At 56.9% G+C, this 26,543-nt stretch overlaps 4 protein-coding genes across 8 annotated transcripts in view; 3 read left to right on the forward strand and 1 right to left on the reverse strand.

Annotated features, from left to right (window-relative positions):
- The window catches only part of CACNA2D2 (calcium voltage-gated channel auxiliary subunit alpha2delta 2), a 142,158-nt gene extending 130,310 nt beyond the window's left edge, over positions 1 to 11,848 (forward strand). Inside the window, exons 22-39 of one of the 3 annotated variants that reach the window (XM_032648618.1) lie at positions 7 to 83; positions 1,274 to 1,294; positions 4,120 to 4,180; positions 6,213 to 6,310; positions 6,531 to 6,621; positions 6,729 to 6,791; positions 6,928 to 7,031; positions 7,319 to 7,417; positions 7,510 to 7,598; positions 7,785 to 7,832; positions 8,070 to 8,141; positions 8,245 to 8,397; positions 8,542 to 8,594; positions 8,714 to 8,769; positions 8,904 to 9,030; positions 9,217 to 9,326; positions 9,414 to 9,496; positions 9,616 to 11,848. In XM_032648618.1, the coding sequence (XP_032504509.1) occupies positions 7 to 83; positions 1,274 to 1,294; positions 4,120 to 4,180; positions 6,213 to 6,310; positions 6,531 to 6,621; positions 6,729 to 6,791; positions 6,928 to 7,031; positions 7,319 to 7,417; positions 7,510 to 7,598; positions 7,785 to 7,832; positions 8,070 to 8,141; positions 8,245 to 8,397; positions 8,542 to 8,594; positions 8,714 to 8,769; positions 8,904 to 9,030; positions 9,217 to 9,326; positions 9,414 to 9,496; positions 9,616 to 9,756 (1,546 nt within the window). In that variant the 3' untranslated portion in view covers positions 9,757 to 11,848. Of the gene's footprint in view, positions 1 to 6; positions 84 to 1,273; positions 1,295 to 4,119; positions 4,181 to 6,212; positions 6,311 to 6,530; positions 6,622 to 6,728; positions 6,792 to 6,927; positions 7,032 to 7,318; positions 7,418 to 7,509; positions 7,599 to 7,784; positions 7,833 to 8,069; positions 8,142 to 8,244; positions 8,398 to 8,541; positions 8,595 to 8,713; positions 8,770 to 8,903; positions 9,031 to 9,216; positions 9,327 to 9,406; positions 9,497 to 9,615 lie in introns of all 3 variants that reach the window. The other 2 variants (XM_032648619.1, XM_032648620.1) reach the window with 2 other exon arrangements.
- Positions 11,849 to 13,928: 2,080 nt separating this feature from the next.
- TMEM115 (transmembrane protein 115) lies at positions 13,929 to 19,056 on the forward strand. Its single transcript, XM_032648623.1, has 2 exons — positions 13,929 to 15,243; positions 18,259 to 19,056. The coding sequence occupies exons 1-2, from the start codon at positions 14,393 to 14,395 to the stop codon at positions 18,461 to 18,463; spliced, it is 1,056 nt and encodes a 351-aa protein (XP_032504514.1). The 5' UTR covers positions 13,929 to 14,392; the 3' UTR covers positions 18,464 to 19,056.
- Positions 19,057 to 19,869: 813 nt separating this feature from the next.
- LOC116762012 (cytochrome b561 domain-containing protein 2) lies at positions 19,870 to 22,681 on the reverse strand. 2 transcript variants are annotated; one of them, XM_032648624.1, is made up of 4 exons: positions 22,492 to 22,681; positions 21,920 to 22,068; positions 21,404 to 21,441; positions 19,870 to 20,709 (listed from the first exon to the last, which is right to left on the reverse strand). In XM_032648624.1, exons 2-4 carry the CDS (start codon positions 22,044 to 22,046, stop codon positions 20,206 to 20,208), a joined length of 669 nt encoding a protein of 222 aa, XP_032504515.1. In that variant the 5' UTR covers positions 22,047 to 22,068; positions 22,492 to 22,681; the 3' UTR covers positions 19,870 to 20,205. The 2 variants fall into 2 exon arrangements, with proteins under 2 accessions (XP_032504515.1, XP_032504516.1); XM_032648625.1 differs by having other exon boundaries at positions 22,505 to 22,678.
- Positions 22,679 to 26,020, forward strand: NPRL2 (NPR2 like, GATOR1 complex subunit). Of its 2 annotated transcripts, none has more exons than XM_032648621.1 (11): positions 22,679 to 22,881; positions 23,411 to 23,502; positions 23,604 to 23,772; positions 23,941 to 24,049; positions 24,423 to 24,559; positions 24,651 to 24,748; positions 24,868 to 24,904; positions 25,023 to 25,116; positions 25,192 to 25,309; positions 25,575 to 25,717; positions 25,804 to 26,020. In XM_032648621.1, the coding sequence occupies exons 1-11, from the start codon at positions 22,804 to 22,806 to the stop codon at positions 25,869 to 25,871; spliced, it is 1,143 nt and encodes a 380-aa protein (XP_032504512.1). In that variant the 5' UTR covers positions 22,679 to 22,803; the 3' UTR covers positions 25,872 to 26,020. The 2 variants fall into 2 exon arrangements, with proteins under 2 accessions (XP_032504512.1, XP_032504513.1); XM_032648622.1 differs by lacking the exon at positions 22,679 to 22,881 and adding an exon at positions 22,890 to 23,245.
- Positions 26,021 to 26,543: the final 523 nt, after the last annotated feature.

Consider the following 26,543-nt stretch of genomic DNA (forward strand, 5'->3'; position numbering starts at 1 on the left):
CCCCAGCCTAGGGCTAGTGCTCCCGCCCTACAGCACCTTCTACCTCCAAGCCAACCTCAGTGACCAGATCCTGCAGGTCAAGTGTAAGTGGCCCGGCCCCTGCCTGCGCCCTGCACCCCCGCCTTTGCCCCGCACCCTGGCTGGCCCCAGGCAGCATAGCCAGCCGCTTGCGGCCAGGCGGCCCCTCCTGCCCAATCTGCCCGCCCCCCAGGCGCCCGCAGGCTGGGACACCAGCCATCGGAAAGTCTGTGGAACTCTGCATGCTTGCCTTTTCTCAGATTTGGTTCCAGACCATTCTCTCATGGTTTCCATTGAGGTTCTGTTTTTGGTTTCTCCTCCTCCGTGTCTTCCCTCCTTAGCCTGCCTCCCCCACACACGCCTGGGGGCTGAGTTCTTGGAAGACACCCCCTCCTCTCATCCCTCCTGCCCCCTGCTCCCTGCGCAGCGCTCTCCCGCTGTGGCACCACCCCCGGGTCTCTCTCCACCCTGCCCCCTCTTCTGTCCCCCCTCGCTCATCCTCCCTTATTTTCCTCCTCACCTCTTCTCTCACCTTCTGCCTCCATCGCCTTCCTGCTCCCTCACTCTCTCCCTTTGCCCTTCCTCCTTCCCTCCCGCTCCCTCTCGCCCTCCTGCCTCCTCCTTTCCCCTCCCTGCACCCGCACCTTCTCTCCCTCCCTCTTCCTTCTGCTCACTCCCTCCATTTCTCTCTCCCACATCCCCTCCCTCCCACTCCCCATTCAGTCTCTCCCCCTCTCTTCTCCTTTCACACTCTCCTCCCTCCATCTTCTCTCCTACCCCTTCCCCTCCTTTGCTCCCTTCCTCGGGCCTTCATCCCTGCCTCCCCCACCCTCCCTGTCTCTTGCCCTTCCTCCTTCCTTCCCTCCCTCTCCTGCTCCTCTGCCTGTGGCTCATCCCTGCATGTCCTGCTCACCTTGGGCCTCCCCCAGAGGCCTCTGGAGCCCGTGGCCCCGCCTGCCCACCGCCCAAGGTCACTGGGAGGGAGGCTGGGGCTCCGGCCCCACCGGGCGCCCCCCACCAGCCTGGCTGACTGGGGCTCATCTCCTTTGAGTTTTCTCGCTCTCTCTTTCTCTCTCATGTCGTTTTTTGCAAGAAGTTTCCTTTCGGTATGATGATGAGACACAATATTTTCATTCAAACAGCCATTGAATAAAATATTGTTTGTGCCCCTCCCCTTCCCCTCCCCCTTTTCGTTTGTTTTTGTGTTTGTGTTGTTTTTGTTTTCCTCGCTTTCTCTCTTGGTGGACTGTCCCAGTGCCAATCAGCAAACTGAAGGGCAAGTATATTCAGAACCAGTGCACCCTCCTCTCCCCATCCCACCCCCTGCCCTCACGCCCCTGCTTGCCCCCCTCCCTGCCCAGGACCAGCCAAACCCCTGCTCTCCAGGGCTCCCCCCCCCAGCATCCCCTGGGCTCCTCTAGTTCTTGCCTTTCCTCTGATCCCTAAACCTCTATTAGAGCCAGCAGCCCTTTCCCCCGGCCCTGCCTGCAGGGTGGTCTCTGGCGTGTTCTGAGAGCTCAGGCCCTCTCCTCATCCTCCTGGCTCCCTCTGGGCAGGCCTCTGCCCCCCACCCCACCTTCTCTGTCCCTCCAAGACAACTCAACAGTGGGGACAGGGCTAGATGCCTCTCTACCACCTCCCACCCACTAGGGCAAGGGGCCTGAGATGTAGGGGGTAGATCAGTCCTCAAAGGGGCTTATGTGAGGCTTCCTCAGGGATATTCTCCCTTCTCAGATCTCTCCAGTTTCTCTCCACAAGCTGGCGGCCCTCCCAAGGGGAGACAGAAGGCTTTGGAAGCCCCACACCCTGACCCTGGGGCCCAGGGGCAGGATAGGGCAGCAGCCGGGCCACCAGGAGAGCAAGGCAGACCCAACGCTGGCCTAGGTGCTGAAACCCCTGTCCCCTGCCACCCCTGCTACTCCTGGTGACTTTGTAAAGGCCCACTGGCCCAGCCCTGCCCTGGGGTGCTGGCTGCTCCTGGGAAGAGTGGTCAGGTATGGAAGGTGTTCCCCTGGGAAATAAAGGCAGACTCAGGGCCCCTGGGCCTGGCTGGGAACAGAAGGGGATCTTTCTGGACCCCAAGGGCCAGCAAAGGAGCTTAGAGGGAATCAGGCTGGGGGTGAAGAAGAAGTACCTCTGGCACTCAGAGGTACTTAAGCCAGAGACTTCGGGAAAAGGTAGGCAGTGAACTCACAGGCCCTGGCAAAGAACAAGAGTGAGAGAGGACAGCACACAAGGGTCTCTGCCGCTGGTGCACAGAGAGGCCCCCCCACGGAACACCGAGGCAGATGGGCCATGGAGAGCCATGGGGAGATGTCCTGTCCCCAGTCTGCATGGGGAAGTAGGGCCTCCCTAAGAAGCCCTAGTGGCCCTGTCCAGCCTAGTCCAGCAAAGGGGATCCAGCTGCCCCCACTGGCCTGGGTGGAGGTGGAGGACGTGCCCTACTCCCACTAGCTTGAGTTGTCTTGTCTCCCCCTCCTACATCCCTCCCAGTGACCCCAGAAATGCAGGGCCCTGATAACAATGACAACCATAGCATAGTCTCCCTTCCTCTCCCCCCACCTCTTTTTCTTTCTCCTCTTCTTCCTCTCCCCACCCCAACCCTTCCCTGTTGGCTTGTGTCCAAACCCTGCCTCACAGTCCTATCAGAAAGCAACAGTCCAACCAGTGACTGCCCAGCTCCTCCAGGCACCCAAAGTCCCCCTCCCCAGAATCTTGCAGTGCACTGTGGGAGTATTTTGGAACAGGGAAGACCCCTCTTCTGCAAAAATAAAGCACTGGGACTTCCCTGGCAGTCCAGTGGTTAAGATGCCAGGCTTCCAATGAAGGGGGGGCGTGGGTTCGAACCCTGGTCGGGGAACTAAGACCCCACATGCCGCGTGGCAAAAAAAAAAACAAAAAAAAAAGAGGTTGGAATCTGGGTGAAAGGATAGGGAGGTGCATTGCCCAGAGTAAGAGAACAGAGGGACACCTCCCAGACTCAGACCAGCAAGGTGGCCAGCCCAGCTGGGCAGGGAGAGGCCCCAGAGGAGCCCTAGTAGCCACATCCCCAGATTCACTCACAGACCCACACAGGGACCTTTGCACACATGCACACATGCTTACACACTCATGCATACACACACGTGCTCTCACATGCACATACATGCTCATACATATGTGCTCACTCTCACACACGTACAGGCCCAGTCGGTGGATCCCTCAACAGCACCCCATGCCTTCTCTGGAGCCCCCAGCTTCTCCCTTGCTGCTCTGAGCCCAGACAGGTCCTCGGAAGGATAGATCAGACACAGGCCTTCTGGATAGACCAGAACCTGCCCTCATGCCCCCGGCCCAAGAGGGTGTTAATGTTTGAGCAGCGCTTCTGTGCCCTCCCAGCTCCCAGACTCTCCTCTCACAGTGTGGGAACATTCAGGGATCTCCCCTCACCCAGCCTCCTACCCCAGGGAAGACCACTGGACCCCCACAATGCACTGCAGCCCACCCCCAGCTGCCCACACTGTCTCTGGTTGGACTGTCTGTGCCCGTGAGGAACCCCCTCGGTTTGGCCATGTTGATGCCTGACACAGAATAAAAGCAAGACCTACCAAAATGCAAACAGCTACAGCAAAGAGAGATAAAACTCCGCAGCCAAAAGCCAGTTCCATTCCTCAGAGTCTCTTTGGAGGAAGGAAGCTCAGCATGCGGTTTTTTCCATTATGGATGTGATAAGAGCGAGACTGGTGCCTCCCCCAGACCATGCATATATATAGCAGTGTGTGTATATATATGTGTGTGTGTATGTCCGTGTATATGTGCTATACAGCCGTATGGAAGCATATACAGCCACGCCAAGGGACTCACTGCCGACAGAGGACCAGGCCTGGGCAACATATTGGCTATAACTGCCCTCCTCCTGCGATGCTGTAGTCTCCACAGGCCCTCCCCGCCCGCCCCTTCTCTCTGGCTCGAACTTGAACATGGAAGTGGCGGGTTTCCTCTTTGCTGGTGTCTCCCTCCCTCAAGCCACCCTCTTCCCTGTCCCTCCAGCCCCGTCAGCTCTGAACCCCTGGCCTCCGGCCTCCCCAGCCCCCGCCGGATAACCCCCCGTTTCTGTTGCAGATTTTGAGTTCCTGCTCCCCAGCAGCTTTGAGTCTGAAGGACATGTTTTCATTGCTCCCAGGTAGCTTGCGTGTGGCCTTGCTGAGGTGTCCTCCCCCAACCCGACCTCCCTGGGCCCACCTCCTGCACTGCTGCCTGGAGCTATGTGTCTGTGTCCTGTGCAGTGTCACCCTGCCATGCACAGCCCTGTATGTGTGGCCGTGTGCATACCTGGGCCATGTAGGCACACCAGGCACCAGTGCCCATAGCTTCAGCTCCCACCAGGCCTCGGACGGGAGGGCTCTGGACTCTCTGTTGACCTTCCCTGCCCTCCCAGGCCACCAGGGAGGAGCCCTTTCTGCCCTGCGCCGGCTGTCCGCAGCACGCCCCTCACTGGGCAGCTGTTGCTCTGGTTTGTGGCGCCCTCCCCACCCCACCCCCACCCCACACCTGTCCTTGTCCTGTGTCAGTCAGTGTTTGTGTGGGTGTGGCGACCGAGCCAGCCAGAGCCCCTGTCGGCAGTGCCCCATCTAGGTGTGGTGGCTCACTGAGGACGGGAGGAGGATGAGGGGATGGGGACTATGAAGAGCTCTCTGGAAAGTAAGGGATCAGGGCCCAGCACAGGCCTGGGCCTGGACCATCCTTGGCATGCACCCTCGTGTGCACACCCTCTGTCTGTTGGCCCACATCTGAGGAGGCCAGCAGCCCTGTGGCCTGGGCTTTGCATGAGGGCAGGTGGGTGCAACTGACAGAGATCCATGGGCACTCTCAGGTACCACACGGGGGCTCTGGACACTCCTAACCTCCATGTGTGTGCACGTGCGTGCATGCACCCACAAAGTTCGCTGTGACTCTCTGTAGATGTGTGTTTGTATTTGTGAGTCATCATGTACATTTGTAAGAGTCCAAGTGTAAATGTGGGGTGGCCGTGTGCATTGGTGACTGTGGGAATGTATGGAAAGGCCTGTGTGGCCCACAGGACCCTGAGGGAGCTCTGAGGGCAGGGACCATGTTTGTTTTTGTCACCTCTGTATCTTTGGCACAGGAGAGCTCAATAAATATGTGTTGGGTGAGTGTAAATGTACATACTATGTGAGGGGGAGGGACTGCAGGTGACTTGTATCCCAGGTTCAGCTGTATGGGTGTCACTCTAAGTGTATCAGGTGTGTTCTCCCCCATACAGAAGTGCAGGCTGTGTACTGCACAAAGGCCCTGGGAGCAAGTGGGGACTGAGATTCAGTCCCAGGTGCCCTCATCAAGCTTTGGGCCCTAGCACAGCCTCGGGAAGAAGAGCATTTAAAAATTTCCCACAAAGTTGCTGCCATGCAGGCCAGTGAGGAGGTCTCTGGTGGCAGGGGTATGGATGAGGGATTAGGCAGGAAAGATAGCTCCATGTACCAGGGTAGAAGGACTGCTTGCCAAGACTTCCTGGGGAGCAGAACCCCAAGCAGATCTCCCTGCTCCCTTCAGCCCCTACGTTCTCTGAGCCCAGAGAGGACCTTGAGGAGGTGAGGGATTTGGCCTGTCCATCTCTGGGGGAAGAGCACTCTGGGCAGAGGGAACAGCCAATCCAAGGAGCCACGTGTTCCCACTGACTTGGTGACACCCTCTGTGGTATGATGAAAAACACTAAGGCTCAGGGATCTTGAGTGAGTTGCCCAAAGGTACACAGCCAGGAAGCAGCAGGATGAGGTCTCAGACCAACTAAGCCAGTGTCAGGACTCCACCCACTGTGCCCACGGAACACTATGGCACACAGTTGGATGAGCCAGCCATGAGGCATTTCCTGGGGCCTCCCAGGTGCACCGTCTAGCTCCAGCTACACAGGAGAGGTGGGAGGCTCTGCAGGGCCATGCCCAGAAGGGAGAACCTGCTTGGGTGGAGGAAGCAGACCCTCATTCTCTGCTTCTTGCACTTAAGCATGTCAGTTCTGCCCCTGTCCAGACCTGGTTACCTGCTGGGCGTATAGTCACTGCAGCCTGTAAGAATACACATGCCCCTCCCTGAGGCCTGGGCTTCTCAGCGAATGGCCAGGCAGGCCTGTTGGGAAGCCTCAACCCTATTGCCCTGTGCATCCCCCCAAGCCCACTCTTCTTGCCCCTCCCCACCCCCAGAGAGTATTGCAAGGAACTGAATGCCTCAGACAACAACACTGAGTTCCTGAAGAACTTCATTGAGCTCATGGAGAAAGTGACTCCAGACTCCAAGCAGTGTGAGTGACTGGTGGGGCAGCGGGGTCTGGGCAGTGCCAGACGGCAAGGGGGCAGCCCAGAGGAACCCAGAGACTGGGCAGGTGTGGAAACATGGAGGCCCAAACCAAGGGCAGGTCCTGGGCCAGGTCATGGGGAAGGTTCGGAGCCTTGGGGGTAGTGGGGAGAGTGGGCAGGGATTCACAAGAAGATCCTCCCTCCACCCCAACCCTCCTGTTCCAGGCAACAACTTCCTTCTGCACAACCTGATCTTGGACACGGGCATCACACAGCAGCTGGTGGAGCGCGTGTGGCGGGACCAGGATCTCAACACGTAGGCACCACCCAGCCTGTGGGGGCAGGAGGCTGGGATGGGCCCAGAGGCGCTGACCGTGCCCTGCAGAAAGTAGGTCTGTGACCTCACCTCCCTGCTGCCCCCAGGTACAGCCTTCTGGCCGTGTTCGCCGCCACTGATGGTGGCATCACTCGCGTATTCCCCAACAAGTAAGTGACCTGCCCCACTATCCGACACCCTGCCCCTGCTGGGACCCTGCCTGTCCCGCTGCCCAGAGGCCTTCTTGCATCTGCTGAGACCACTGCCCCCACCAGCCAGCCCTCCACAAACCTCTTGTGTGACCAGGGCAGCTGAGGATTGGACAGAGACCCCTGAGCCCTTCAATGCCAGCTTCTACCGCCGCAGCCTGGATAACCATGGCTATGTCTTCAAGCCCCCACAACAGGATGGTGAGTGTCCTCCCAGGCGCACAGCAGCAGGTGGGAAGCTGAGGCTTCTCTGTCTGTTCAGCCAGGGCGAGGCTCTGCTCTTTGAGGTCCCTCTCAAATTCGAGGCTGGCTGGCTGAGATGGGGCAGATAAAGAGAGGGCTAGGCTGTGCCAAATGCTATGCTAGGTGCCCGGTGCTTAGGCTGAGGTCAGCCTTGCCTTGGGTTCCTGGGCTCACAGGGCCCAGCACAGAGTGGTCATGTGGCTGCCAGCCCCTACTCCTGACCACCCCACCTCACCCACCCCCAGCCCGGTTAAGGCCGCTGGAGCTGGAGAATGACACGGTGGGCATCCTCGTCAGCACGGCTGTGGAGCTCAGCCTAGGTGGACGCACACTGAGGCCAGCAGGTGAATACCCAGGGCGGAGGTATGGAAAGAGAAAATGGGCAGTGTGCTGCCCAGGTAGGTGGGCATTGATGGCCCCTTGCTCTCCCCCACAGTGGTAGGCGTTAAGCTGGACCTAGAGGCCTGGGCTGAGAAGTTCAAGGTGCTAGCCAGCAACCGTACCCACCAGGACCAGCCTCAGAAGGTATCTGGTCAGGGATGAGGGCAGTAAGCCCAGAAGCACCCATTCTGAAGTCCCCAGGAACCCCTACCAGTCCTCCCACTCAGAGTGGCTCTGGTGCCTCTGGGGAGGCAGGGTCCCCGATGTATAAAGGGTGATGGGAGGAGGAAAACTGGTGGGCACTTACGGTCCTTGCTCTCTGCCCAGCAGTGCGGCCCCAACAGCCACTGTGAGATGGACTGCGAGGTTAACAACGAGGTGCGTGTGCCCTGAACCCTAGCTTACGCCACTCCTGGACACCTGAGTCCCAAATGCAGCTCCTAGCCCATCCCATCCCTTAGCCAGTGGGTCTCAACATCCCACCCTGACTTCACAGCTTTACCAGAACTGGGGGAATGGTGCCCCCTCCACTCAGCTACTGGACTGCCAGGGTCTGTGGAGGAAAGGCTGGGCTGGAGCCCCTCCCCATCTTCCTCCCCCTTTCCCACCTCTCAGGACCTGCTCTGTGTTCTCATTGATGATGGGGGATTCCTGGTGCTGTCAAACCAGAACCATCAGTGGGACCAGGTGAGGGTCAGGAAGAGGGTGGAAGGAGAGGGTCCGGGTTTGAGCCTTCTGGGGATATGGCACTGCCAGCCCTGTGACTACCACTGCCTCCCGGCATCCCCAGGTGGGCAGATTCTTCAGTGAGGTGGATGCCAACCTGATGCTGGCACTCTACAATAACTCCTTCTACACCCGCAAGGAGTCCTACGACTATCAGGCAGCCTGTGCCCCCCTGCCCCCGGGCAACCTGGGTGCCGCACCCCGGGGCATCTTTGTGGTGAGCCCCAGCAATGCCTGGCCTGCATATGGGGGGGACTGGGAGACCTGCCCACAGATGACCCCCCTACCTCTAACGAGAAAGCTGGGGGTGAACCAGGTCCAGGGGCAGCAGTGGGAGCCCATGCCACTCTCTCCACTGCAGCCCACCATTGCAGACTTCCTTAACCTAGCCTGGTGGACCTCTGCTGCGGCCTGGTGAGTCCCCAGGGGAAATGGGAGCGGGAGGGTGCTCCCTGGGCAGGAGGGCTGGAAAGAAATGGGGCACGGTACTGGCCTCTGCTGACCACTCCCACTCGGTGACCCATGCCCTGCAGGTCTTTGTTCCAGCAACTTCTCTATGGTCTCATCTACCACAGCTGGTTCCAGGCAGGTAGGTAGGGCTTTGGAGGTCCCTCCTCAAAGCCCCTCCCCAATCTGAGACCTACTCCAAAGGGAGGGCAGGGCTTACGGCTTAGCGAGGCTCAGGGTGTAGGGGTGCAGCTGAGGGGCTCTGGACCCTCGCAGACCCCGCGGAGGCCGAGGGGAACCCCGAGGTGCGCGAGAGCAGCTGCGTCATGAAACAGACCCAGTACTACTTCGGTTCGGTGAACGCCTCCTACAACGCCATCATCGACTGCGGAAACTGCTCCAGGTGCGCGCGCGCAGCTGGCCAGAGGGGCGGGGCCGGGCCGGGGCCGGGCCGGGGCCGGGCCGGGCCGGGCCGGGCCGGGCCGGGCCGGGCCGGGGCTGCAGCGGGGAAGGGAGGGGAGGGGAGGGGAGGGGAGGGGCGGCGGGGTGGGGCGAACCTCAGCGCCCCGCCTTTCTGTGCTGCCTCCAGGCTCTTCCACGCGCAGAGACTCACCCACACCAACCTTCTCTTCGTGGTGGCAGAGAAGCCGCTGTGCAGCCAGTGTGAGGCCGGCCGGCTGCTGCAGAAGGAGACACACTGTATCCTTCCCGCGTTGCTCCCCGGCCCCTCCCGCCCAGCGCGTTCCCTCTGTGCCGCCGCCCCCTTGACTCCCCACCCATGCCCAGCGGACGGCCCGGAGCAGTGTGAACTGGTGCAGAGACCCCGATACCGGAGAGGCCCACACATCTGCTTCGACTACAACGCCACGGTGAGGAGGGGGGCGGCGGCCTTGACCTGCAGCTCCCCTGCCCCAGGGCTAGTGCGGCCCTGCGCACCCCCTGCCCGCCCAGCCCGGGCAGACCGGCTGCTCCTTGTCTCTTTCCACAGGAAGATACCTCAGACTGCGGCCGCGGAGCCTCTTTCCCACCGTCGTTGGGCGTCTTGGTGTCCCTGCAGCTGCTGCTCCTCCTGAGCCTGCCTCCCCGGCCGCAGCCTCAAGTCCACGCCCACCCTTCTCGCCGCCTCTGAGTGCCCCCTCCCCCCACCAGGCCTCCCCGCCGCTCCCCTGCTCCCTCGCCCCACACTTCCCACCTTAGAGCCTCGCCCCCCTCCCTCACTGAAGGACCTGAGTGCGTCTGGCCCCGAGAATCTGCGCCTTGGAGTGGCGGGGGGGGGGGGGGGGGGTCCCGAAGGAAGGCGCCGCAGGTCTTTGGCCCCCAAGCCATGTCTGGCTGCTGAACTGTCAGAGTGTCCCCAGACCCCTCATTCCCACTGGACTCACCCACCCCGGAGGGCTGGGCCAGGGAGGCCACAGTACTGGTGCCAAACCAGACCTCCACTGCCCGCCCTGCCCCGAGGCTCCCTTTGTGTGGAAGACCTAGGTCTTGCCCCAGCTGGACTCCTCTAACCTGGCCCTTCTGCTACACCCAGGGCTAAATCTGGGAATAATGGAGGAAATTGAGATGGGCAGTTTGAGGCCTGTGCATCCCAGCTTAAGTCCTGGCAGGAGAGAGGTCCTGGGGCAGCCCCCAATGAGCTCCTGCCTCTCTCAGGCCTACAGCCACCTGTCCCTCCCCAAGCCCGGCAGGTGGCAGGACAGTGATAGTGACACCGGCTAAGACTCAACCCCATACACATCTGGAGCCCTGAGGGCAGAAACTGGACTCCGACATACCCAGGAGGGCACACACACAAACAGACGTGCACAGACACACACACCCTGGGGTGGGGTGAGGGTGGGGGCTCACAAAGCCTTATACGGGGTGAGGGGTTGGTAGGAGGTTGGCATGTGCACACTCCATCTCCTGCTCACCATCCGCCTCTTATGTGACCTGTAACCCAGCTGGTCCCCCATCTCTAAAGCTGAATGTCAAACAGTGCCAAATGCTGGGGCAAAGGGTGAAGACCCCTCTGTCCTGACCTAGCCGCCAGTGTCCCCTTATTGCCCCTGACCCTGCCAGGTGCTCACTGTAACCATTTCTCACTAGTGTCAGGCCCCCAGTGGGACCACATGCCACTGCCTGCACCCCTCAGCAGAGGAACTCTCACCAGGCATCACCCTTTGCCTTAGCGGGGGTGACTTGATTACTCCTAGCTGGGTCATCCCACCCCCAATCTGCCCCTTATACACTCAGGCCTGTCTCTTTCCCACTCACACACTCCCTGGCCAAACTGCTCCTCCCTGCTGAACACACACTTGCACATACATATACACACTCTGTGCACATACACAGGCTGGGCCTGGGAACATCTCTTCACACCATTCATTCTGGTCATTTCTTGCAAAGGCATCCCAGCCTGGGGGCCATTGGGGGACTGAGGGCAGGGGGATATGGCCATAGGGCTCAGATGGACTGGGAGGAGGGGGGGAGGGTGATACATTAATTAATGGCTCCGTTAATTAATGTCACGTTGCTTGTCGCTCAGTGTGTGTGTATGGTCCATGCCCACTGCTGGTGCCAGGGTGGGCACCCATGCTGTACACCCAGCCTAGATGCCAGCCATGTCTTGCAGGGGCGTGTGTGTAACTGTAGTGTAGTCAGGTGCTCAATGGAGAATATAAAAATAAAGAAAGAAACATATACAGATAAATTAATATATATTTTAAGTTTAAAAAACAGAAAAGCAGACAAAGCAATCCCCATCAGGTAGTTGTCAAACCCCCAGCTGGGTCTGATCCTTCTCATCACCCACCCGACCTGGCTGTCCCCTCACCTCGGGCTTGGGGGATCTGTGGGGGACTGGGGGGCCATTTCCTTTTATCTGCCCTTTTTTTTTGGTTGTTCTATTTTGTACAGACAAGTCAGAAAAACAACAGCGACAAAAAAGTCAAGAAACTTTGTAAAATATTGTGTGTGTGATTCCTTGTAAAATATTTTCAAATGGTTTATTACAAAAGATCAGTTATTAAATAATGTTCATATTTTCACTTCAAATGGTTCCCATACACTGTCTCTGCCCTGGAGTGAGGACTGGGTGGCTTGAAGACAGGTGGCCATGACCTCAGAGCCCCACTTACCACTTAATTGGGAGTGAAGGCCATAGCAATCCAGGTCTCTGGTGGGTGGAGGGCATGACGCTTCCCAGGCCTCCTAAGTGCTAGATCCTTGACATCCTTTGTCTTGTATAATCTTCTCAAAAGCCTCCAGGAAAAACTGTCTTTAAAAAAAAAAAAGTCTCCCAGAGGCTCAAGGCCAAGACTGTGGAGGAAAGAAGATGGAGATGAGATGCAGGCTTCTAGCCAATAGGATCAGACTACCAGGGCCTACGCAGGTCCTCCAGGTGGAGCAAAGAGTGAATACCTGGCCCAAGTCCATGACTTCGTGCTTGAGGGCCAGTGCTGCTGTCCAGAGGAGGCCAAGGTCTGGCCCACCCACAAGCATGATGGTTGCTCCTTCCCAGCCCAGAGGAGGCCTGGTGCTGTCAGTGGCCACTGCTGCTCACGCTGGAACACAGCTCTGAGTCCATTTCAGCAAATCTCGGGCCTCCCTCTGGCAAGCCCTACACCCTTGTTCATTTTAATCCCAACTCTCTTAATAGTCAATCCTATTCTGTGTGACCTTCGAGTTTCTTTTCAACGGGAAAGACTTATAACCACCAGTGCAGAGATTTCCCAGTACTACTGACACTTGCTCTTTTACAGTACACACTCCACACTATGTACTCACCCTGTGCTGAGTACTCACCACACATTAGAGTTGGATATTAGTTTATCTCCATACCGCAGATGAGCAAATTGAGACTTAGGAGAAATCCTTTCTCCCAGATGCAAGAAACCAGCAAAGGTTTTGGAAATGAGGTGGCCTGTGGCTTGGGGACCTTGGACGCTAAATAAATAAAAGAGGGCATTCCAGGTCTTAGTGAAGACACCTTTCCTCACCCTCTGCAAGGGTTGGCCACAGAGCAAAGCCTAACTAGCAACCCCTGAGGCAGCTCCCATGCTCCGCAACAGCCCCAGAGGTCCTGGGGTAGACCTGCCATGTAAAATACAGAACATCCAATCAAACTTGGAATTTCAGATAATCAATGAATATTCTTCAGTATGTTCCCAACATTGCATGAGACATAACTATGCTAAAAATTGAAGACATGCTTATACTGAAAAAATTATTCATTGTTTAACTGAAATGCTAATTGAGCGCCCTGTATTTTGATTTGCTATGTCTGGCAACCCTACCCTGAGGTGGCATGCAGCAGGAACCCAGAGCCCAAAGGTAAAGGAAAGCAACACCTTTTGTGATCTGGAAGGCTGTGCACACGTCGGCAGTTGTACTGAGATCAGTGGCAGAAAGGAAGGGATTCTGCACTTTATAAATGTACTTTGTCATACATTTATTTTAATTATATGCATATTAAAAAAATAATATACAAAAAACAAAAATCAGTTTTGCACAGGACACAACCTACCTGAAGCCACCGTTGCAGTGAGGTGGAGACCCAAGGCCAGCCTGACCCAAGTTTGTGGAGAGACCTCTCTCTTCATCAGGATCAGCGATTGACTGTGGTGAGGAAGAGAGTCACTAAGAGAAGTCCAGTCTCACCCCTTTGGGGGCTGGAGATCCGAGTTCCGGTATGGGCTCCACCTCATTTGTAACAAGGGCAGCCTGGGCAACACACTCACTGAGCACCCAGGGTGGACTGGCATTATACACGCCAGTCCCCTTAGATCCTCACGGTAGGTCCTGTCATCATCCCCATTTTACTGTCCATGAAACTGGGTTTCAACAAAGTTCGGGAATTTGGCCATTGTCACACAGCCGCCAAAACGCAGAGCAAGAATTCCAACCTGGATCAGGCACACACCAGACCGCGGAAGTTCCAGGAGTTCGCGCCCCCTGGACCATACAACATTCCTACCTGCACACCTGCCCACTAGGACACACCCACTCAGATAAACAGGCACACACTGAGCCAATCCTTCCGGGAAATTCAGCACGCGCGTGGCCTGCAACTGTGCTGCCGCTGGTACCCGCTGCTCTCCAGAGGTTAGCGATGCCCGTTCACCCTCCGCCACCTCAGGAGAACCGACGGAAACGGTCCTGAGAACTACAACTCCCAAGCACACCCTCCTCTTCCGGCGCACAGGTTCTACCCAGAACCCTGATATCCGCCGGTCCCGGCTCCGGCTGAGGACTCCATGTCCCAGCATGCCGCGGAACCGCAAGGCCGACGTTCAGAGGGCCTCCTGCAGCCTCTCCGGGCGCGCAGGCGCAGCGCCGCTGTTTGTCGGCGCCTGAGAAGGGAGGAGGTACGGTCGAAGCCGAGGCCGAGGCGGAGCTGACCAGACTTGGACTCCGACCCAGAACCAGCCTCCAGTCCCGCGTCGACCGTAGGGCCCCAGAGTGGATGGAGAAGATCGAGCCCTGAGATCACCGCCATTCCGGTCGGCGCGGTGGCCACACAGAGCAGGCAGTTAGGCGTGCCTAAACTGCCCAGGGTCTTCCCTCAGATCCCCGGCGAGGGGCCTAGGCCCCGGCCCCGCGACCAGGCCCGGCTCTGCCCTTTGGGACCGGAGTCGACCCGACCGGAAGTGGAGCTTTCACCGGGGCCATAGGCCAGTGACTAGGTCGGACCCGGGCCTCCCGTCGGGGCCGGACTGGGACGAGGCCCCGGGGAGGCCCCTAGCCCACTAAACCCTTTCCTAAGGCCGACGCCCGCCAGGAAGATGCAGCGCGCCCTACCGGGCGCCCGCCAACACTTGGGGGCCATCCTGTCCAGCGCCAGCGTGGTGGTGAAGGCTCTGTGCGCTGCGGTACTATTTCTCTACCTGCTGTCCTTCGCCGTGGACACGGGCTGCCTGGCGGTCACCCCAGGCTACCTCTTTCCACCCAACTTCTGGATCTGGACCCTGGCCACCCATGGGCTGATGGAACAGCATGTGTGGGATGTGGCCATCAGCCTGGCCACAGTGGTGGTGGCTGGACGTTTGCTGGAGCCCCTCTGGGGGGCCTTGGAGCTGCTCATCTTCTTCTCAGTGGTGAACGTGTCTGTGGGGCTACTGGGGGCCTTCGCCTACCTCCTCACCTACATGGCTTCCTTCAACTTGGTGTACCTTTTCACTGTCCGCATCCACGGCGCCCTGGGCTTCCTAGGTGGTGTCCTGGTGGCACTCAAGCAAACCATGGGGGACTGTGTGGTCCTGCGAGTGCCTCAGGTGCGTGTCAGTGTGGTGCCCATGCTGCTCTTGGGGCTGCTGCTGCTGCTGCGGCTGGCCACACTGCTCCAGAGCCCAGCGCTGGCCTCCTATGGCTTTGGGCTGATCTCCAGTTGGGTGTATCTTCGCTTCTACCAGCGCCATAGCCGAGGCCGAGGCGACATGGCCGACCACTTTGCCTTTGCCACCTTCTTCCCTGAGATCCTGCAGCCTGTGGTGGGGCTGTTGGCGAACTTGGTGCATGGCCTCCTGGTGAAGGTAAAGATATGCCAGAAGACAGTGAAGCGCTATGATGTGGGTGCCCCATCCTCCATCACCATCAGCCTCCCAGGCACAGACCCTCAAGACGCAGAGCGGAGAAGGTACTGTGGAATCTTCCAAAACCTTGTCGAGCTAGGATAGTATTATTAATCAAGTCACATTCCATCTGTTGAGGTGCTTGCTGTATGTAGGCTGGCAGCCTACAGTCAGATGTCGGGGCGGATTCAGAAAGAGAGAAAAGCCAGCTTGTGGCCTGGAGCTCAGCATTTAAGTGTCTGGGCTGCAGGAGGTGCTTTCCAAAATTAGGGAGTAAAAGTGGCCTTTCTCACCACTCAGGCCGCTTAAGTTTCAAGAAATGCCCTGCTTCCTTTTGAGCTGTGTGAGGGGCAAATGGAGAGCCAGTTACACGTAACCCTGGCCTTGTCTCAGAATCTCCAAACCCTAGACACTGGTCCTGTGGGAGCCAGAAACAACCTGCTGGTCCTTCTTCCCCTGTGAGAGAGGGACAGAGAAGGAAACATGGGATCCTTAGGAGATGGTCTGGGCCACCCTAGTTTCCAAACGCTGGACTACACCCTCTTCCTGAGCCTTAATTCAGATGTTGTGCTTCTCTGCCGCTTATTTATTGAGAGGGAAGCCTGGGGTATAACTAGACTTAGACACACCCCCTCACCCCCACCACCCCCGCCTACTCTGGCAGGCATGTGTCACCAAACCCAGGGGACAGCCACATGACCCACCGAGGGAGCCTGATGACCACACCAGGAAGTGGAGACAACCTTTTCATTATCTGTAAACCAAGCCATCTGCACCATCAGGAATCCCAACTGAATTATTCACTGAATGCACCTTGGCCAGGGCAGGACAGATCTTTTTTAATCCATCTCTTTCTGTCTCTCCCAGGTCTGTGGACTTACCAGAGTGGTCACAGCTCTGTTTCCAACATTATTCTTTTTTTTTTTTTTTTTAATTTTATTTATTATTTTTGGCTGCGTCGGGTCTTCATCGCTTCGCGCGGGCTTTCTGTAGCTGCGGCGAGCGGTGGCTACTCTTCATTGCAGTGCGCGGGCTTCTCTTGTTGCAGAGCACAGGCTCTAGGCGCATGGGCTTCAGTAGTTGTGGCTCGTGGGCTCTAGAGCACAGGCTCAGTAGTTGTGGCGCACGGGCTTAGTTGCTCCACAGCATGTGGGATCCTCCCTGGCCAGGGATCGAACCCGTGTCCCCTGCATTGGCAGGCGGATTCGTAACCACTGCGCCACCAGAAGCCCCCTCAACATTATTTTTGAGTGTTTTCTTTGATGCAGTTACTTGAGTAGTGAAATTTAGAGCAGGCTCTGTTCATACTGTCTGCATTTGTCAAAGCCTTCTGCTTTTGCTCACCTGTGAAATGAGTTCTTAGCAGGCAGCTTTATGAATTCAGCTGGAGTTGTCCCTGTGCTTACTCTCCACTGGGGCTGTGGGCCACACCCCTTTCTTGAAGGAGTTTCCAGCTGGGGAAGGCCACAGATTACTATGGTCCAAGGTGGCAGGTGTTAAAAAGTACACACAGCATGCTGCAGAGCTTAATTGTAGGCTCTACAGTTTGTGTCTCTGTGGCTGATGAATCCTAAAGACCGAGGTCTCTATTAACCTTATCCAGTGGAAGCGATGCGGTCAGGAGGGCTGGGCCTGGTAGAAACTGAGCTGTCCTCAGAGCTGTTCAGGTGATCCCAGGCCACAGTGGTGGCCCCTCCCCCAGTGGAGATCTTGGATTGTTAGGGTTGGCTGAACATTCAAAAAACCTCTACGCAGCCCCAAGAAAATGGACAGGTGGAGGCAGACTGGGGTGGGGGGTGTCAGGAAGTGGGTTCTTGGCATAGTCTTGTGGTTGTTACCTTGCTTGGGGATGGGGGTTACTCCACCAACCAGTTTGACATCTTGCTGCGTGCCATTCCCTGACCCAAAGAGCTAGTGATAGTGGGAGGCAGGGGTTCCTACCTTTGACCCTTGTGAGGGAGTGATTAGCATGCCACCATCTCTCTACCTTGGCAGGCTTTAAACAGAATTGACAAGGCAGTCTCCAGAATGGGAGCCTGGGTCGCAGCATCCTGTCTGTGCCAAGTTGCCATGGTGCCAGGCTGGAGGACAGGGTGGAAGTGTGCTGGGGCTTTCTGTGCCTATGTTGTTGTTGTCCCTCTTGTCATGTTCCCTGGCATGGTGGAGATTTTGGTTTTCTGCTGGAACATGGAAGGCTATACAGGTCCCCCATGCTGGTGGCACAGACTTGGAGGCATCAGGGATCCACAGTGACCACTAGTAGAAGTGTTACCTGGCAGCATGGGCATCCCAACTCCTGGTGGGCAGGGTCCCAAGTGCACGTATATACTTTCTTCTAGCGAACTTTCCTACCTCCCCGCAGAGTGGGGTCTCCAGGGGTCTGCCCAGTGAAACCAGTAGGCTCTGGCCTGTGCCCTACCCACATGGATTGTTTCTCCTTCCTCTCCTCCTGCTAGGACGCTGTGTGTTCCTGCTCTAACACAGGTCCTGGTGGGTTTGGAGATTCTTCTCGGAAGGAGAATATTAGAGTCAGTTAGGAGGGGTGAGCTGACCCAGGTTGGCCCTGCTTCCCAGGCTGAGAGCCAAGGCAGGTGCTTGAGTTCCAAACTTCCCCACAGACCCTTGCCAGGAGGCTCAAAATACTCCTAACAAGGAGAGGGGGAGAAGTAATGCCTTGAATGTGATGCCAGTGCCCAGCAGAAACTCACATGTCCAGGGACTTGCCCTTCCACCTGTCTGCCCAGGGACACCAGCTTTGCCCAACCTTAGGCACCATCCTCAGAACCATTCCTGGGGCTGGCCTGTGGGCAGGCTGGCAGGCACCCAGCTGGCCTTCTCAGCCTGGAGGTGCCCCAGCTATGGAAGGAAGGCCCTACAGCCTTTGGGTCCTCGTTCTGATGGCAGAGTGTGCCCTAATCCAATCCCTGTGGAGCCCTGGGTCCTGTATGGGGAAGGAGAACCCATAGGGTTCTGAGAGAGGAGTGTGAGCAGTACAGCATGTCAGTTTCCTGGGGGAAAGAGTGCAGGGCATAAGCCAAGTTCAGATCCCGAGTGACCTGTCATCTTTCCCCTGGTCCCAGGCAACTGGCTCTGAAGGCCCTCAACGAGCGGTTGAAGCGAGTGGAGGACCAGTCCGTCTGGCCCAGCATGGAAGACGATGAAGAGGAGGCTGGGGCCAAGGTGGATAGCCCTCTGCCGTCAGACAAGGGCCCCACGCTCCCAGGGAAGGGGCCTGTCCCAGAATCCAGCCTGATCACCTTTGAGCCAGCTCCCCCGAAGCTGTAACTCTAGACCACCTTGAGTGTAGCACCTCTTCTCCCAAGCCCCCCTTGACACACCCTCAGCTACTCCAGGGCACTGACTGCTCTGAGGAGAGGGAAGAAGGCCTGCTGGGGGTTGCCACAGACTTCTGCTATTTCTCGCCAACACTACCCAGGATTCTTGCTACCTGGTTCCACCTCCAGACAACCACTATGCCAGGCATGGGGCCTCTGAAGCACAGCCAGCCCAGGCCATCTGAGGTAAGACTGTACCTCAGCAGGCAGCCTCAGGCAAGTGGCTGCAGGGGCACTGGTGCCATGGCTCCTAAGCCAACCCTCACACCTGATACTGGTTGCCGAGAGCCCTGAGCCAAGGCAAGGATTTGCCAAAAACATTCTGGGGGTCCAGCCAGTGCAGGAGCCAGTGCAGGGCTGTACATCCCTGCCCGCCCACAAAGAGACTACATTCATGTCAAGATTTCTGATTCCCTCTGCTGTGGCCATAGCTGCTTCTGGGCCAGAACAGTCACAGCTCCCAGGTATTTTCTACAGGACCACTTGAGTGGGCAGCCAAGCCCAGCCTCGCAGTATCAATAAAGCAGTTCTTTGAGGTATGGCTCCTGGGCTCTGTTAGACCACCTTGTGCAGCCCCCTCATCATGCTCAACTGCAGTTAGACAGGGACTTAACTCTAGGTTCAAGGGCTTGGTCACCAAAGCTACTCCAGCTGGATAAAAAGCCCATTGCCCTCATCCCCTTCCCCCCATCACACTCCCCCTTGCCTCACCACCACATGCCCACTGTCAAGCAGTCTTCCCACAGCTGTCACCTCAGGCTCTTACTTACTTTCTGCCTCCCTGCACTACCTGGTGAAGGAGGCCCTGCCTGGAGGACCTGATAATTAAGCGCCTCTCTATCATAAGGAGTTGTTCTTATCCATGGCTCACCTCCAAGACAGAGTGGTCAGGGCCTGACACCTAGGGAGGCAGCCCATCCCCAGCTCCCATCCTGTCATTGCCCAGATTTGACCACCACAGTCTAGAAACTCCAATATAGTGAGCAGCTGGGAGACTGAAATACACACAGCCGCACCATTCACAGCTACAGCCCTCGGGCCTGCTAGGGCCCTGGGTGGCATGGGGTGCTTAGCCAGATCCGGGGGGCTAGTGTGCCAAGAGAGCTTTAGCCCCTCAGTGAGCAGCCAGGGACGGGTCCCCATCTTGCCCAGCTGCCCATTTTTTCATACTGATGGCATTAGCAAGAACTATCCCCAGCTTTGGACTGTTCCTCCCATCCAGTCTTTTCAGTCTTTATATATATATATATATATATATATATATATTTGGCCGCGCCTCACGGCACGTGGGATCAAACCCACGCCCCCTGCATTGGAAGTGCGGAGTCTTAACCACCAGACCACCGGGAAAGTCCCTTCAGTCTCTTTTAAAATTTTATTTTACTTTTTTATCTCATTTCTGGACATACCAGCACAAGTTGAATTGCTGTGGGCAGGGGGCAGTCTTGAAACCCAACTTCATCCAGACACATGATCCATAAACTCCTCTGGGATGGCAGAGAAAGAAGGAAAGGAGAGGTACTCCAGCGTGAGGAGCAAGTAATAGTGTCACACAAAGGACTCCGGCTACCCGTGACCGCACCAGTGCCTGAGGTGTCCCGTGACCAAGTCAACTGAGAGAGTCCAGGAGGTCTCAGCCCCGGCTACCACACTGAGGGGCAAATCCAGGCTTCCCCTGGTTCTGGGAAGAGCTCATGGCTGGATCCTCTTGCGGTACAGGTAGGCGTTGCTCACCTGGTTCATAATGACCAAGCTGGTAACGACAGGGCATAGCACAGCCAGGTACCAGACCCCACCAGTGACTGTGGCAGTGAACCAGAGTGAGTACATGCCCAACAAGAGGCTGGCACTACCCAGAAGGTAGCCCACCAACCCAGAAGTGGCATGGTACAGCTTGAGCTTGGCCAGGGGCCATCGAGGCAGCAATTTGGGGTAGAGCAGCCCCACCCCACCTGAGCACTGCAGCCCTGCCCACAGCACAGCTAGCAGCCCTGCCCGCCCATGCCACGTGGCCAGGTGGGCTTTGCCAAGCTGTTCCTTGTGAAGGATGACAAGGCCCAGGCCCAGCAGTGCACACAGCAGGGCTAGCAGCTGCAGAACCCAGTGGCAGCGTGCTCGGCCCTTCCGCGAGAGGGAGCGCAGCAGCGAACTCTCAGGAGAGAACACCAGCAGTGCCTCGGTCATCAGGAAAGAGAACTGGGGAGACAGGGATGGGACACTAAATGAGAGTGCTGCCCAGCAGAAGGGAAGAAAGCTTTAGATATAACCTAAGCTGCCAGCTAGTGTGGGCAGATTCCGCTTCATTCTCTCCCCACTAACGAGTATCTATTTGGTGGCACAAGAGTGGAGAACTCCATCTGGGACAGAACATCTGCTCTGAGTAACCAGCAAGAGGTACCTCTCCACACTGCTTCTAGGTGCCATTCTGAAATGTCATCTCTGCTGTGCTACCCAGCAAACACAAGGTTTGAGATGTGGCAGTTATAAATGATTCACAAGCTTTGTTTTTCTGACACAGGACTGGATACAATTTCTTGGCAAGAGTTGGCCACATGGGTGCACTGTTTCAGGAAAATTAGGTGCATCACTATAAATTAAGGTGAAAAGGGACACAGGTATACCCAAATGCATATTCTAAGCCTCCTGCCTGGAGGTGGACGAAGCCTCATTTTGTGCTTAGACAAACCCATTTGCCCTGCATCTCGAATACTCTAGTTCAAGCGTGGGATATAAACTATAGGCAGGAGTTGGAGCATACAGTGCATCTAACCCCACATCCCATTACTCCAAACAGATATTAAGTGTTCATTAACATTTAGAGGGCGCTAAGACCACCACCCATAGCTATGCTGCCTCCCATCCCTAAGAGCTGGCCAGGCCCACTACTTACAGCCAAAGACATAAGCACAGGGTGCCAGGAGAAGAGACCTGGAATGAGAAGAGGAAGCCTCGTGAAGCTGAAGCAAGAAGAACCCAGCCACGCCAATCCCCACAGGCTGAGGAGTATGAGTAGCTCATCGCCCAAGGAGGTGCTGCCAAAATGCAAGCCTTCTTGCTGCAACAAACTGACCCCATACCTATCATCTCTTCCTCGACCCTCCCTGGATCAGAAGCCATGCTTTGCCACTCCTCTGGCAGTCCTCCCTCCTTCCCCTTCCCCCTGCCACTTTGCAAGAGGCAGCTAAGTGGAGCACCAAGACAAGAGAAGCCAGGTACTCTATGGGACCTGGCCAAGCTGGCAGAGCCCCAACTCTCATCTATTCCACCCCACTTATTCCTCCAGCATAGCATGTCCCTCAGCCAACCAGGCCTTTCCCAGGAGTCAGATCCAAGGCTTACTATTGCCCCTGCTCCCCAGGAAAAGTGACACTTTCCTTCCCAAAAGTCAATTATGAATTCTACTTACTGGAGCCAGGCCTGGAAAGTACAGCCACAAAGATGGTGAAGCCCAGGGCCACAACGTGAGCAGCAGCCCCAGATGCAGTGCGCAGAGCTCGGTATATGTGCGACTCGGTCTCCACAGAAAGGGCCATGGTCAACCAGGTCGGCTGTAGCCTGAAAGCATAGCAGAGTAAGCAAGGGTCTCTGGTGCCCGCTGTCCACTCCTTTCACTGGAGCAAGGGTTGCGGGGCAGGAATGCCACTCTCTTCCAAAAAGTTAAGGTAGGAACGGACAGTACCAAGGCAGGCACCAGGAATAGTCGAGGAGTGGTGGCCTGTCAGCGTGTACCCGCATCTGAATTGGCACTGATCACTGGCCCACCTTCCAGGTAAGATAGGCAAGGCCGTGTAATAGACTACAAATCCCAGCGTGCACCACGCCGTCGCCGGGCGGGAGCGCCTGCTGGAAGGGCGTGAAGCACTACGGGAGTTGTAGTTCCCAGTTGCGTCGAAATTACGGCCTGAGTCCCTTTGCGCACAGCCTCCCCACTTGCCGCTGGCATGCTTCCCCTACACGCTAGGGATTCGCCTGCCTCACCCGCAGCGCCGACCTGACGAGGTGGTTCCCTCCCGAGAAAGTGGGTTACTCGGGGCTCTGCCGCTCGCCCTGCCGCTCCGTCGCGGAGCCTCTTAACTTCCGGGTGCGACGCCTATCCATCCGGGACTTCCTGGGACAGTCCCCCGCAGCCACACGGCTGAGTCGTGCTGCACAGGCGCAGTTGAGCAGATGGCCTCACGGGTGTTCAGTGCGCAGGCGTGCTTGACCAGGCAGCCCAAACCTCCGGGCTGTTTCTGACAGGTGCTCCCAGGGACAGTGGCGCCAGCTACGGACCCCGGCCCCACTAGCGCCATGGGCAGTAGCTGCCGCATCGAATGCATATTCTTCAGCGAGTTCCACCCCACGCTGGGACCCAAGATCACCTATCAGGTGCCATCCGGGCTCGCGGGGCATGGGAGGCAAGGTAGAGGGACGCTCGGGGGAGTTCAGCCAGATGCCTGGAAGCGGTGGAACCCAGTGCCCCGTGCTGCACGCAGGCACGCCACCCCTTCATTCGCGGAAAATCGTGAACCAAAAGTATATTCAGACCCAGTCCCAGGCTCCCGGTGTGGCAAGGCAAACAAACATTCACATAGGCAGTGATAGTGGGAAATCGGGCTGTGGGGGCCCAGGGGAGGTGCCAGGTTCTACGAGAGGTGTGAGTGGTGATCCACTAGTATCCCTGGATGCATCGGAATTTAGGTGAGGCAGGAGTGTGCCAGGTGGAGGGAACAGCGTATGCAAAAGCCAGGAGGTAGGTGAGAACATAATGTGTGTTTGGAAACACAAAAGAGTGGGCCTGGGTGGATGGGAGAGAGGAGAAACCCTGGAAAAGAGGGATTAGGTCCTGGGGCTCACCCTGTGTATTCCACCTAGTTATACGGTCCACTAAGGGGATTCTTGTCACTCCCTTCCACAGGTCCCCGAGGACTTTATCTCCCGGGAGCTGTTTGACACCGTCCAGGTGTACATCATCACCAAGCCAGAGCTGCAGAATAAGCTCATCACTGTGTGAGGCCCTAGCTGGGGGGTTGGGAGGGTTCCCAGGAGGAGTGGAAAGACTTGGGTGTGAGAGGAGCCTGACTCTGTTCCCATCTGTTCCCCTCGTCCAGCACAGCCATGGAGAAGAAACTGATTGGCTGCCCCGTGTGCATCGAGCACAAGAAGTACAGCCGCAATGCCCTGCTCTTCAACCTAGGCTTCGTGTGTGATGCCCAGGCCAAGACTTGTGCCCTTGAGCCCATCGTCAAAAAGCTGGCTGGCTACCTGACCACACTGGAGGTATGCAACACGATGGGCTTGGGTGGATGGGCTTGGGTGGATGGGCAGGCAGAGTTAGGGAAGGTGTTCGCATGTCTCCAAAGCCCTCCAGACCCGGGAACCTTCCAGAGTAGGATGCCAGCCAAGGGTCCTGGGGTGTGCCCACCATGCTGTCCATGCTCCATCCAGCTAGAGAGCAGCTTCGTGTCCACGGAGGAGAGCAAACAGAAGTTGGTGCCCATCATGACCATCTTGCTGGAGGAGCTAAATGCCTCAGGCCGGTGCACTCTGCCCATCGGTATGGCCCAGCCTCTGTAAGGACAGCAGAGGGGTCAAGGAGGGATGGGAAAGTGTCAGGGGAAGGTGAGCCCAGTCAAGGACAAGACTCATGAACAAATTGGTGGCCAGGAAATAGCCATGAGCTGAGCTGATGATGTCCAGGGCCCAGTGCGTGATGGGGCTGGAGAGGGGGAGGCCAGTAGAGCTCTCTAGCTCTGCTCCTTGGGCGTGTTCCTTCCGCTGTATGGACCTCAGTCTGTTGCTCCATAAAAGGGGAAGATGGCCCTACCCAGAGTCACCTGCCTGCCTCAAGGGTGGCTGGGAGGACTGGATGGTAATTGATGGCCTCTTGGAATAGATGGCACTGAGGATATGGGTGGGGTTCCCTGCAGATGAGTCTAACACCATCCACTTGAAGGTGATTGAGCAGCGGCCTGACCCTCCTGTGGCCCAGGAGTATGATGTGCCTGTCTTTACCAAAGACAAGGAGGATTTCTTCAACTCACAGTGGGACCTCACCACACAACAGGTATGCTAGCCCTCCCTGGCTATCATGACCTGCGGCTGGCCACAGCCCTGGCCTTATCCCACCCCTACTGACCCTGCTCTTCCCTGCCCAGATCCTGCCCTACATTGATGGTTTCCGCCACGTCCAGAAGATCTCAGCCGAGGCAGACGTGGAGCTCAACCTAGTGCGCATCGCCATCCAGAACCTGCTGTGAGTGGGGAACAGTGACACTCAGGACAGGGTCGCCAGTCAGGAAGAGCCCAGGGGCCTTGAGTGTGGGAGCTGGGAAGGCATGGCCCTCAGAAGCTGAGCACAGCTATCTCCCCCAGGTACTACGGCGTTGTGACACTGGTGTCCATCCTCCAGGTAGGTGTGTCTGGGGTCTGATTAAATGGAGAATGGATCATGTGGCTGAGCCCAATTGGGGCTGTGTCAGACTTCCAAGCCCCTCACTCAGGCCCCTGTGCCTCCTGCTACCCTCCAGTACTCCAATGTGTACTGCCCAACGCCCAAGGTCCAGGACCTAGTAGATGACAAGTCCCTGCAGGAGGCGTGTCTATCCTACGTGACCAAGCAAGGTATTAGCAGGCTCTGGGGGAGGCCATCTCAGGGAGGGCAGGGCCACCTGGAGAGCTGATCCCTGATGCCTACAGGGCACAAGAGGGCCAGTCTCCGGGATGTGTTCCAGCTGTACTGCAGCCTGAGCCCTGGCACTACTGTGAGAGATCTCATTGGCCGCCACCCCCAACAGCTGCAGCACGTTGATGAACGGTCAGAGGGGGATCCCCTGGGGCATGGAAGGTTTGCCTGAGGGCAGGTACACTCTCTGTGTCTCTCCTGAGCCCTGGGTCAGAGAGAAAGCAGGAGATTCCTGATGAGCAGAATCATGTGGCACTGCTACTCCAGGAAGGCTTCCTGGAGGTGATGGGTTTGAAGTCCAGTCTGGTCACTGAAACAAAACTGGAGGGGAGACTGGCCTGGCTAGAAGGAGGCCTGGCCAGAGCATCACCCCTTTCTTCCTCAACCCTCACCCCAGGAAGCTGATCCAGTTCGGGCTTATGAAGAACCTCATCAGGCGACTACAGAAGTATCCCGTGCGGGTGTCTCAGGAGGAGCGGAGCCACCCTGCCAGGCTTTACACAGGCTGCCACAGTTACGATGAGATCTGCTGCAAGACAGGTAGAGGCAGGCAGGACCACTGAGGTGGGGTCAGGGCAGGGTGGCCAGGGCAAGGCTTCTGACCTCACCTCCACCACACCACCCAGGCATGAGCTACCAAGAGCTGGATGAACGGCTGGAAAATGACCCCAACATCATCATCTGCTGGAAGTGAGGCTGGTGGGGGCTGGACCAGGCACACAGCTATGGCTATTCTCTCCTCCTAAGCCCTGCCTGGTGCATGAGGACTAGACCTACAAACTAGTCCATACTGTCTCAAAGTTAACCCTCATTTCTATAAATAAAGTCATCCATTTCAACCTACCTTTATTGAATACTGCCTCTGAGTCAGCCACCAGAGAGAACTTGCAGTGAAAGAAATAGCCATGGTCCGACGCCCTGGAGCACCATCTGGTGGCCAGAACCAACAATGGGCATGTAAAAGTGCCTGCTAATTATAAACTGAAATAGCCAGAAAGAATCAATGGGGAAGCTGAGATGAAAAGTGAGTTGGGATGGGAGCTGAGGCTGCTCTGCATCAGATTCTCAAGGAAGGCCTAGCTGAACTGACTTAAATTGAACTCTGAAGGAGGAAGAGTATTCCAGACAGAGGTAACAGGCGCAAAAGCCCTGAAGCAAAAGCCACTTTAGGATGTATGAGGAAGCCAAGGGAAGCCCATGGGGCTGGAACATATTGTAGAAGACAAGGGGGAGAGGGGGAAGAAATGAAGTCCCGAGGTAGGAGAGGGGACAAGAGCCTGATTCTGCAGAGTTGCTGGTAAGCTGCTTTGGACATAGTATTTTGAGGGCCAGAGGCAGCCAGATTCACACTCATGTGAGGAAGTAA

Source organism: Phocoena sinus, chromosome 11, assembly GCF_008692025.1.
Source record: "Phocoena sinus isolate mPhoSin1 chromosome 11, mPhoSin1.pri, whole genome shotgun sequence".
In the NCBI taxonomy this organism is placed as follows: Eukaryota; Metazoa; Chordata; class Mammalia; order Artiodactyla; family Phocoenidae; genus Phocoena; species Phocoena sinus.